The sequence below is a fragment of the Meriones unguiculatus genome, chromosome 1 (assembly GCF_030254825.1).
Source record: "Meriones unguiculatus strain TT.TT164.6M chromosome 1, Bangor_MerUng_6.1, whole genome shotgun sequence".
NCBI lineage: Eukaryota > Metazoa > Chordata > Mammalia > Rodentia > Muridae > Meriones > Meriones unguiculatus.
The window spans coordinates 159,918,309-159,930,886 of record NC_083349.1 but is presented as its reverse complement, the minus strand read 5'-3'; the positions used below and the strand labels follow the sequence as shown (position 1 = coordinate 159,930,886).

At 47.8% G+C, this 12,578-nt stretch overlaps 1 protein-coding gene across 2 annotated transcripts in view; it reads right to left on the bottom strand.

The window, feature by feature from the left end:
• The window catches only part of Carm1 (coactivator associated arginine methyltransferase 1), a 44,812-nt gene that overhangs the window by 14,123 nt on the left and 18,111 nt on the right, over positions 1–12,578 (bottom strand). For both annotated transcript variants that reach the window (XM_021643748.2, XM_021643749.2), the window contains exons 2-3: positions 6,135–6,260; positions 774–880 (exon numbers count right to left, since the gene is read on the bottom strand). In XM_021643748.2, coding sequence (XP_021499423.1) covers positions 774–880; positions 6,135–6,260 — 233 coding nt within the window. The remainder of the gene's footprint in view (positions 1–773; positions 881–6,134; positions 6,261–12,578) is intronic.

The following is a 12,578-nucleotide window of genomic DNA, read 5'->3' as shown; positions in this document are numbered from 1 at the left end:
AGGTCATGTACCCTCTGCCAGCCTGAACCCAACTGACAAGAGCCAGCTGCTCCAAAAGTGGGAGCAGGGGCCTAAGGACCAGTCCCTAAGAGGGACACTTTCACTGTCACCATGGCTGAAGGACACATCTAGATGTCACCTGGACCTGGAGGCCACCCAAGAGATCACAAAATTTGTCATGGGTGGGGTTCTAATATCTGGGGGCCAACTGTCCCATCTTAGGGCCCCAAGGAAGAAAAGGAATCGATGGAACAAAACCCTAGAGCTCAGAGCGCCAGGCAGGTGATGTGCGGTGTGTCTCTCTGTAAGACAATAGGCGATCAGGAGGCAGCATGGCACCTGGCAGGGCCACAGGCTTGGGCATCAGGCAGACCTGGCTTTCCCATCGTGGCTCTGTTGCATAAGAGCTGTGTGACTTGGAGCAAAGTCACTTAACCTCTCTGAGCCTCAGTTTTCTCATCTGTAAAATGGGGACAATAACAGTTGTTGGGAAAATCCAAGTCTTCTGGCATGTAAGAATGCCTTACACTCACCAAGGGTTTGGGACATGGCTACAGTTCAGTCAATACTCTAAACACCTGGGGACCTGGGCTTCACAGATGAGGAAACTGAGGCCTAGCAGGCGGTGGACACCTGCCAAGGCTATGCAGCTAATAAGGGACAGAGCCAGGAGGAGCACCCCACGTGGGCCTGCCCTGGGCTGCATGACTCCTGTAGGAAGGCGGGGAGGGAACAACAGGTGGTCGTCTGGCCCAGGGCGGGCGCCAGCTCACCTGGAAGTACTGCACAGCTGAGGACTCCTCCGTCCGCTCACTGAACACAGAGCGCTCCACTGTGTGGCCCCGGCAGGTTTTCAGAATGTTGTAGAAAGAACAGAAATCTGGAAAGGGGGAGCCAGATCACTGGGAGGCCAGTGCTATGGCCCTCTGAAAAATTCATTAGGTCTGGGCATTTGCTCTTCCTGTCTAGCTTTCCTGACTTGTCTGCCTCGAACATAGGGAACCTGGTGACTTCTTTTTCCCCAATGTTCCAATTGAGAAGGAAAAGACGAGCCGCCACTCATCCTGACACAAGGGCATGACTGTGGGCGGCATGTGGTGAGGACAGGCCTGGGCATTCCTCCCAGACAAAGTCCAGGGAAGTGTGGGAAACACAGGGTACCAACCCCCTATGAACCAGCCCGTATCCTCTTGGAGCTCACAGTAGCCTCTGGGATGGCACTGGCACAGGGACACCATGTGGAGAGGCTGGTCACCATTCCCCAAGTGCAGTGCTATGAAGTTATTTGAACTGATTCACACAGAATGACTCAGAAGGCAGGGAACAGAGAGGGACTCAGTAGCCCCACCCCACCCTCCCTGAGGAACTATGAAGAGTCAATGGCTGCTGGGGGAGGAAGAATCAGCTTCTCTAAGGGTATGTAGGTGATTGATCTCTTGTAGGTAGAGCATGTTCTGGTCGATGGCCCCACCCATGAGTGTATGGACAGCACAAATTGGACTAGATATATTGGATTATATATATTATTAAGATCATTATATTATTTTATAATAATTACATTAATATTGGATCATATATAATATATTCTTAGGATCATATTACTATATTAATTATTTTATATTAACATCATTGCATATTAACATATTGATAATATTTTGTACTAATGCAATAGGATATTATGTATTATTAGAATTAGGATTTATATACTGGATTATATATGTTGAAGGGGAGGAGAAGGAAGAAGAGGTAGTGGGATGGAGGATGGATCGGGGTGAATATGTAAAAATACACTGTATGAATGTGTGAAATTCTCAAAGAATAGAAATACATTTTAAAAAAAGTTATGGAGAAACCTAGAAAAATGGCCACTAAGTTACAGACTTTAAAAAAAAAAAGGTGCTGGGTGTAGTGGCACATGCCTTTAATCCAGGTGCGTGGATCTCTGTGAGTTTGAAGCTAGCCTGGTCTACAGAAAGAGTTCCAGGACAGCCAAGGCTTCATAGAGAAAGAGCACTGTACTGGAGAAGTGGCTCAGTGGCCAGAGTCCTCGCCTGGCAAGTGCCAGGACTGGAGTCCCCATGCTTGTGTCGCCCACCTGTAATCCAAGTGCACAGGAGATGAAGATGGGCTCCTGAGCACGCTGACTAGCTTGCCCACCACAGCTGATGAGCTCAAGCCTGCTTCATGGGTTCAAGCAAGAGGCCTTCTCTCAGTAAATGCGGCAAAGAGCTTCAGGTCTCCATACTCACAGAGACATACATGCACATGTACCTTACATGTGTACCCCTCACAAACATGTACATCTACACACACCATATACACAGATACATGCAAATTAACTGCTAACTAACTAAAAGCCAGCTAGGCAGGAGGTGCATGATCAAAGCTCTAGCACTGGAGGTTGTGGCAAGAGAACTGCACCTAGCTAAGCCTTCTCGGACATGATGAGCTAAGACTCCCTAAGACTGTACTAAGCCACGGCCATACTACCTCCAAAATCTGCTGTTTACTTACTTACTTTTAAGTATTTGGGTGTTTTGGCTACATGTATGTCTTTACACCTCAGGAGACCCTGAGAGGACTTTGAATCCCCTGAGCTGGAGTAACAGACAGTTGTGAGCTGCTATGTGGGCCATGGAAATTGAACTTGAATGCTCAGGAAGAACTCATTAACCACTAAGCCCTCTCTAACACGCACCCCCAATTTCGTTCATGTGTATGGGTGTTTTGCCTGCATCTGTGTATGTGTACCACTTGCATGCCTGCTTCATACAGAAGCCAAAAGGGGGTTTCAGATCCCCTCAAACTGGAGTTACAGACAGTTGCGGGCTGCTGTATGGATGCTCTGTGGGGCATACAACTCTGGTCCCCTGCAAGAGTGGCCAGCGCTCTAACCTGCTGAGCACTCTCTCTTGCCCCTGTCAGCAGATTTCTAACTTAACTGTGGACAGGAATCCCTGGTGGTAGCATTTCCCAACAGATCTTTAGCTGGGGGGGCACATGCCTTTAATCCCAACACGTGGGAGGCTCTGGAGGCAGGTGGATTTCTGGAAGTTCCAGGACAGCCAGGGCTACACAGAAATACCCTGCCTCAAAAAATAATAAGATATGGTGGGTGTGGTGGCATACACCTTTGATCTCAGTGCTCAGAAAGGCAGAAGCAGGCAGATCACTGTGAGGCCAGCCTGGTCTACAAACTGAGTCCAGGACAGCCAAGGCTACACAGAGAAATCCTGTCTGGAAAAACCAGCAAACAAACAAATGGGGGGGGAAACCCCCTTAAAACCCAAAATTTCTACTTATTACTGTGTATGTTATGTGTGCGTGAACACATGCCACAGCATGAATGCGGAAGTCAAAGGACAATTTGTGGAGTTGGTTCTCTCCTTCCGCTTGTGTGTGGTTTCTAGGGATTGAACTCAGGTCATCAGGTTGTTCAGCAAAGTCATCTCTCCATTTCTCCAGACCCTAGTACTTCTTTAACACTGAATTTGGGGACTAAGAAGATGGCTCAGTGGGTAAAGTGCGGCAAAGAGCTTCAGGTCTTTGTTCATGTAAGCATGAAGATCTTGGTTCAGAGCCCCAAAAGTCACATAAAAACTTGATGTAGTAGCATTATGTCTTTTAGTGTAAGTGTAGAGATAAGTGTCCAGGCATAGTGGCTCACACCTTTAATCCCAGTACTCAGGAGTCAGAGGCAGGGGAATCTTTGTGAATTCAGGACCAGCCTGGCCTACAGAGTGAGTCCAGGACAGCAGATAGCCAATGCTTGTTACAGAGAGAAACCATGTCTCAAAAAAGGCCTTTAGAGAGAGAGAGAAGAAAATCCCCTAAAACTTATGGGCCAGGGCTGGAGAGATGGCTCCAGAGGTAAAGAACACTTGCTGTTCTCCCAAAGGTCCTGAGTTCAATTCCCAGCAACCATATGGTGGCTCACAACCATAGGGAGATCTGCTGCTCTCTTGGGTGCACAGGCTCACATGTAGACAGAATGCTGTATAAATAATAAATAAATCTTAAAAGGAAAAAAAACCTTATGGGTCAGCTAACCTGGTGTGCTCAGTGGGGAACATTAGAGATTTCATCTCAAACAAGGCAGAAGGTGAGGACTGAACCAGTAGAGTTCTTTTGACCTCCACATGAGCACCATGGCACAAGCACACCTACATTCACAAACATGGATGCAAATTAGACAAATTAACAAAGAATCTGGACTCCAGCAGACTCTCTTTCTCCATTAGGAATACATTCCAAGATGTTCCTGAAATGACTAAAGTGCCTCTGAGTGACCCTTCCCCGAGCTGCACTGCCCTATGCATGTATAACTCTGAGAGTATATTTAGTTCAGGGCATGCATATGTAAACTCTGTCCAACAAAATGATTTTTTTAAAGAGACAGACATGTAGCCCAGGCTATCCTTGAATTTGCTATGAAGCTGAGGATGACTTTGAACTCCTGGTCTTCCTGCTTCTATTTCCTGAATGCTAGTTTTGCAGGCCCGAGCTGGATGGAGACAGAACTAGGACTTCAAGAATATCAGGCAAGGATTCAGTCTAATGCCTCAAATTTAAAACAACATTTTTCAATTTTTTAGGACAGTGTCTCACGTAGCCCAGGCTCCTTTTCAGACTTGCAACATAGATGAGGTTGACCTTGTGCTCCTGACACTTCTGCCTCTACTTCCTAAGTGTTAGGGTTACAAGGAAGGGAAGGAGAGGAGGGGGGAGGGGAGGGGAAGGGAAAAGGGAAAGGAAAAGGAAGGGAAAGTCTGAAGATACTTGTGGAGAAGGTGACAAAGCAATAGGGCACACTGACCTCCATATTGTAACAGTTCTACTAGAGGCACAGGTGACCCCCTGCGAGAGTGACGCACTCTGGGGAAACCAGCACCCCTCCCCAGCACCAGCCACCAGGTTCACCCAAGCACTCTACTGACCAAGACCTGTAACAGGACAGTCACAAGCCTGGCCAATTTCTCCCAAAACCCCAGAGCCCCAGCTCTGCTCACTTGGGGTTCCATAAAGCCCTCCTCAGCAGTCTCAGGTGACCCTCTCAAGCCTAATGACAGGCTAGCTCAGAGCCCCCAGCAGCTCCTCTAATGAGAGGGAAGCCTCTACCCACCTCTAGGCCCCATCTCACCCCTCCCCCAAGGTCCAAGCCACAGCCTGCTAAGTAGCCACAGCCGGGAAAGCTGGCCTCAGACCTCAGCCAACCAGCTCTGAAAGACCTGGGTATGGCATGATTGCCAGCATGGCCCTTTTGGAGGAAAGGACAAAGACTGTACCCAGAGGATCCACAGCAGCAGTGAGGGGCCAGGGCAGGGCATCTGTTTAACACCAAGAATGCATCTTCCTGAGCACACGTCTCTTCATGGGGCAGGTTTTTTCCTTCCTCTTTCTTTGGAAAAAGGATCTTGCTCTGCTGGCTGCTCAGACTAGAACTCTTGTGCTCAAGTGATCCTCATGGTCTAGCTTTCTGAGAAGCTGAGACAACGAACATGTGCACATGTGCCACCATGCCTAGCTATGACTACAACCTTATACATTTGTTTTTGTATTTCAAGATGGGGTTTCTTTTTGTAGCCTTTGCTGTCCTGGACTCACTCTGTAGACCAGGCTGGCCTCAAACTCACCTGCCTCTGCAATCCACCTGCCTCTGCAATCCACCTGCCTCTGCCTGTAGAGTGCTAGGATGACAGGTGTGCACCACCTTATAACAACTTTAGGCAGGGAGCCTTCCTTCTGCCTCAGCAGCCTCAGTATCTGGGGCTGTAGGCGCTGTAAGTGTGTGCTAGGGCATTCCATATATGCTAACGTTGTGTGTGTGTGTTACCTGCCCAAATGGAGGTAAGATGTCAGCCCTGGGTGGCATTCCTTAGAAATCCTCCACCTTGTTTTTTGAGGCAGTCTCTTTCTCTAGCCTGGAACAAGGCAAGGTTGGCTGGCCAGTGAGCTGCAGGGGTTCACCTGTCTCCAACTCCCTCGCTCTGAGATTACAAGTGCACGCTGCCAAGCCTAACTTTTCATGTGGTGCTGAGGCCTCAGCTCGGGTCCTCATGCTTGTGTGCCAAACACTTACATTAACTGACCACCTCCCCATCTCCTGGGCTCTACCATGGAGCCAAAACACATACCGTGGGGTGTGGCGAACTGGATGAGGACGCTGTTGCAGCCCAGAGTGATGATGAAGGACTGTCTGCCCACACGGCTACACTCTGTCTCTCGGGACACCGAGCACTTGAACACACACACATCTTCATCTGCAAGAAAGAGGGGGATGCTGGCATGAATGGCGGCGTCCTGGGGACTCTCTTGCTTTATGTGTGTCCCTGCCGCCCCCATCTTTTCAGCACCTCTGGATTCTTCTGGGACGCTCATAACCACTTTGAAGTTCTGTGGGGTTCTGTGCCTACCTATGTCTCAGTAAAGAGGAAGTATGGGCTGACTGCCATGCAAGAAACAGGAGTCAGGGTCCTCAGGAGTTCAGTGTCTAAGTAGTTAAGAGAAGCATGTTCCCAGAGAAAAGCTTGGGCACCTGGAGACAGCCTGTCCCAGTATGAACTAAGATAGGTAGGGAGAACATGGGCAGAGCTATCCTTAGGAAGACAGACAATTAAAGGCTAACGAAGGGGGTGGGAACTGGGAGTCTTGGCCCTGACAAACAAAGGGGTATTCATTGAGGTCCTTTTGAGTTACATGGGGTCACTGGAATTTATAGCTATCAGACCCCTTCGGACTGGGCATTTGCTCTCAGGAGCAATGACTATGTCCCTGACCATGGGAGTCACACAACCTAGACTTCTGTGCCACAATAGCTCCTCAATCCGATACAACAAGGCATGTGGATTAAAGATGTGCACCACTACCACCTGGTGCCTCTCATATTTCATATGAGGCTGGTTGTGGGGCAGGGACCCAGAGAGCTACTGTGTATGCTCACTTACATGGTCCAGTACCCAGGAAGACTATGTGCCTATCACAACCATGTTTTCTAGTCATTCATTCAATAAGAGCCCAGTACACTGAAGAATGACGCCAGTATCACCCCCATCCCCGGAAAAAGACAAATTGATCCATCAGCGCTGTCTCAGCCCATGGCACCTGTGTAGTTGTACTATTCTTTGTTTTGGTTTTTGTTGCTTTTTTCAAGACTGGGATTCTCTGTGTAGCCTTGGTTGTCCTGGACTCACTTTGTAGACCAGGTTGGCCTCCAAATCACAGAGATCCACCTGCCTCTGCCTCCCTGAGTGCTGGAATCACAGGCTTGCACAATTGTGCCCAGCTCTATTCTTCCTTTTAAATGTTTTCATTTTATTGCTGGTGTGTGAGTGTGCTGGTAAGCATGAGGTCAGAGGACACCCTTCAGAAGTTGGTTCTTTCTTCCACCATAGATTCTGGGAAACAAACTCAGGTTGCCAAGCTTACGCAGTAACACTTTTCCCCACTGAACCATCTCCACAGCTCCTATGTAGTACTTTTGACCTTAACTCATAAAGGGACAACAGACACCAGCAGATACAGGGAGTGGACCAGCCTACAAGATAACTCTCCAGGTCTCCTCAAAAGGTCAACATCAGGTAAGAGAACTGCTGACAACTGTTCTGTGAAGGAGATACAGGAAGGCAGCTTTAAGTACCCAGTGGACCCAGGCCTGGATCCATTACACCAGATGGATGGTGTGAAATGAGACACTGGCTCTTTGGCCATCAAATAACACTGCCCCATCCCTTTTTGAGACAGGGTCTCAAGTAGCCCAGGCCAACCTGTAACTCTATGCAGCTGAGGATAACCTTGAACTCCAGCCTTTCACCCCACCAAGTGCTGGAATCACAGGTGTGCACCTGTGTCTACAGTTCATGTGGTGCTGGGATAGAGCCCAAGACTTTGTGCATGTTAGGTGAGTGGTCCACCAGCTCCAGCTGGTGCTCCAGCTCCAGAACACTCTTATTCCTAGAACAAAAATGCAGCAGTGAATGAGCTCACTGGACCAATGTGACTGTTGTCACCTGGCTCAACAAATAAGCAAAACAGAAAAAAGCTGAAGACATGTTTCCAAGCACCCTGAGAAGCCAATTTTGGGTGGGGAAAAAACAAAAACACAAACAAACAAAAAAAAAGAAGTTGGAGGAGTCTGATTCTAAAGAGTCACACAAAGCTTCTGCAATCAAACTATCGCCTTCACAAAGCCCCAGGTAAACCAGCAGAATAGAACCAGAGCCAGAAATGAATCCTGCCATTCAGGGTCAGCAGACTTCCACATGGGTGCCAATGGAAAGACAAGAATCTCCAATAACGAACACTGAAACACCTGGACGTTCACCTGGAAGACGATGCAACTAGATCCCGAATTCACACCATAAAAAGAGCTATGAATCTGATGCAAACCAGAGTTCCAGGCAGAAGACTAGCATTGTGAAAGTCTCGAGTCTCATGACTAGTGGGTAATGGCATTTGCTACTAAGCCTGAATACCTGAGTTTAATCCCTGGAATCCATGTGATGGAAGCAAAGAACTGACTTCCAAAAGTCCTTCTCTACCATCTACATGTGCACACACAAATAAATTTTTGAAATGTAATTTAAAAACCTATAGCATTCTTAGAAGGAAACACAAAGGTTTCCTTGAGCTGGCAACTGATTCCTAACTATGAAACTAAGAATATTTTAAGTATAGATTGTAATTTAAAAAATTGTAAGTTTGTGGGGAGGCTGAAGCAAATTTAGGACCAGCCTAGGCAACATAACAAGATCCCATCTCAGAACCAAAACAAACAAACAAAACAAGACCCAGGTACATGCTTGTCCCTCAGAACTCTAGAACCTGAAATCAGGACAATTTTTAGTTCCAGACCAGCCTGAGATACACACTGAGACCCTGACGTGGGTTGTCACTTCTCAGTGTCTATAAAATGTCCACAATTTAAACAACACTGACATGAAGCAAGAGGATGGAGAGATGTGGAGGAACGAAGCCCAGCAAACACCTCGAGTAGATACGGACAGGTGCCTGACACAGCAACTCTACTCCCACACAAAGCACAGCAGGCAGAGATTCAAACAAGCGCTTATCTGCAAACAGTCAGGTGTGGGGGCTGTCATAAACAGCCTAGTCAGTCAGGAGGCTGTGGCCAAGAGACCTGCTGAATCTTAGCTGACCTGGACAACCCAGCAAGATCTCAAAGAAAGAAAAGACCACGCTGGGGTAAGGGCTTAGTTGGCAGAGTGCATGCCTAGAGTGCAGGAAGCCTAGACTCTATCCCCAGCACAGTATAAACTACATACAGCAGTAAGAGCGGTGCACAGCTGTAAAAAAGCCTTTGGGGAGTGGAGGCAGGAAGATCAGAAGTTAGAAGGAAATACACACACATACAGAGAAAGTGAAAAAGTCGGACAAACAGTAGTTTGTCCCAATAGTCAAAACCAGACAAAACTCAAATTCCAACTGATCAATGGATAAACAGTATCAGATATTGTTATTATTTAAGCACAAAGAGAAACAAAGTCAAGACCTGCTACAACTTGGAGCAGTACCAGAAATGCTGTGACAGAAGAAGGGGTAGCCGCAAAGGTTGTGTAATAAATACTGCATTTGATGGAACAGAAGGAAGGGTAAACTGAGGTGGCTGGGACAGACTTTCAGTTGCCAGGCCTCCGAGAAGGCAGCAAGAGCTTCATGGTGTGAGGTTTCCTTTGGAGTGATGACAGGGTTTTGGAGAGAGCTAAAGGTCACGGTTATATAACATCAAATAAGCTCCATGGCACTGAATTGTACTTTAAAATGGGTCCTGTTAGTTTTTGGGGCTGTCACTTCAATAGAGAAAGAAAATTGATTCCTACCCGGCAATACAGTGCAAGGGGACCTGCAGTATTCATGGGGCCTGGCTTCCAGGCTCTGGGAGCAGATGTCACCTCCTGGGGGCAAGGCCTGACTGAGAGCGTGTTGGTTGTCCACTGCTCCAGACACAGGGACCCAAGGCAAGATGCTTCTAGTTTCAGCTCTGAGAGGACTGCAGGAAGGGGCTCTGGTTTGGCGCCTGGGATGACACCCCTCCTGGGACAGAAGATAAAGGTGATCTTTGGGGCTAGGTCTGGATGATGAGAAGACCCTGGAGTGCTTATTTACCCAGTTGCCCTATGTGTCTCTTTGCAACCTGGCACCAGGCAGGCAACCACAGCACCTGTGGTGGGTGGCAAAAGGGGCAGGGCTGGGGCCAGGACTACCTGGGCTGAGGAAGTCTGACAGCACAGATGAAGGAGTCAGCATTCTCTGGCCATCACAGCTAGTCCCTCAGGCCTTTCCTCTGAACAGAGCAGACACCTGGAACCTTTCTGACATACCAATGCAAAGCAACAAACCAGCTGCACCATTAATTCCCTGCTTTTAAAAAATCCTGCATTAGGAGGCCTGGAGCACAAACTTAGCTGTGAAGAATTTGCCTGGCACAGCAAAATCCTGGGTTCATCTCCAGCACCACAAAAAAAAAAAAAAAAAAAAAAGCAAACAACAAAATGTTCTCCTGTCAGAAGCCTTTTTTTTTTTTTTTTGTAGTACTTCTCTTCCCCATGACACACTCAGTCCTTCAGAGGCAAAGGCAAGGCTTCGGGCCTTTGCACAAATGGCCTTCCCATCTCCCAACGACCCTTCACAGATGGGACCAGGGCAGTCTGTGGCTCCACAGAGACGACATCCCATACCCCAAGGACGGAGCTGCAGAGCAAGGGTCCTCTAAGGAGCATCTAAAGCCTGGATGGCGCAGTAGCATAAAGGTCTCCCTAAAACCTCAGGCCTGCTACTGGTCAGGGAAATGCCTGGTAGAGCCCTGCCAGCAGTCAACAGTCCACTGCCAATGTCAATGCAGCCATTGGCAAGGGAGTTACAGCAGGAGCTTGCCCTCAATAGCCCCAAGACTCAGAAAAATTCCAGGGTATGCTCTGCCACAGCCCAGCCTTCTCTTTGGCTGCCTCTGGAGCCAGCATATCAGAGAATATGTGCACATAGAGCAGAAAGAAATACAGGATGGGATAACCCAAGAGAGCGCTCAGGTTGTGGTTCACGCCTGTTAAATCCACACTTAGGAGGCTGAGACAGGAGGACTGAGTTGAGCTCAAGGCCAGCCTGGGGTACACAAATGAGTTCCAGACTATCATGGACTATAGAGTGAGACACTATCTCAAGGAACATTTCTTTTTTTAATGGAGAAGAGGCTGGGCATGGTAATGTATGCCTTTAATCTCAGCACTCAGGTTGTGGCGGTAAATGGATCTCTGTGAATTTGAGGCTAGCCTGGTCTACACAGTGAATTCCAGGTCAGCCAGGGCTACATAGACTATGTCTCAAAGAAACAAAACCAACAGGGAGGAAGGAGTGGTGAGATGGGTCAATGGTAAGAACACCTGCTGTGAAAGCATAAAGACCTGAGTTAGAGCCCTCAGCACCCAGGGAAAAGCCAGCTGTGGCCACACACAAGCCTACAACTCCAGCCTTTCAGGGTTAGTATCCTCTGGCCTCCATGCAACTATGTGGCTATGCATGCACACCAACAGTAACACATGTACACACACACACACACACACACACACCCTGGAGGGCTGAGCTGGATATGTTGGTTCCTATCAGTCACACTCATGCCAGAGTTATCATTCTCTTCTGCAGAGTCCCTAAGAGGAACTACAGGTTATGGGTGGTAATCCTCCTTGTCTGGAGGTTCTCCAATGGGTGTCAAACAGAGCACAAAGAATGGACCCTGAGGGCTGGAGATATGGCTCGTGGTTAAGAGCACCATCTGGGGCTGGAGAGATGGCTCAGAGGTTAAGGGCATTAGTTGCTCTTCCAGAGGTCACAAGTTCAATTCCCAGCAACCACATAACCACACGGTGGCTCATTACCATCTAAAATGAAATCCCATCTAGCCCTCTTCTGTACATGCACATTATATACATAATAAATAAATAAATCTTAAAAAAAAAAAAGAGCACCATCTGCTCTTATAGAGGTTCTGAGTTCAACTCCCAGCAACCACACGGGGTGGCTCACAACCATCCATAATATGATCTGACGCCCTCTTCTGGCCGGCAGGCATACATGCAGCTAGAGCACTCATGCATAAAATATATAAACCTTTAAAAAAAAATGGTCCCTGGGCGCTCAGCTCCTACCGCTTCGGCGGTGAGGCGGTGAGGGGTGTGGGCCCAAGCTGCAGCTTGTAATTTACAATAAAAAGAACCTCATGTATTAAAAAAAAAAAAAAAAAAAAAAAAAAGGTCCCTAAAAAGAAAAAATGGAGTCCCTGAACTGATGGGTTTGAACAATGCTGAGGACACCAATCTAGGCTACCAGAGCCTGATCATTTCAAATCCTGTGGCCAAGGAATAAGAGTCTAGGGTGACAAGGGACAGCTGCATAGTACAAGCAGGGGCCACTAACCATTCCCTACGATAAAAAGACCTTCAAGACAGTCTGTGCTGTTTCCTAGGAAAAAGTCCCTCATTTATCCATATCACATATCCCCAATTTCTGCTACAAGACAGCCACCTAACACTTTACAAAGACCCCTCATTTCCTCATATGTCACCAATCCA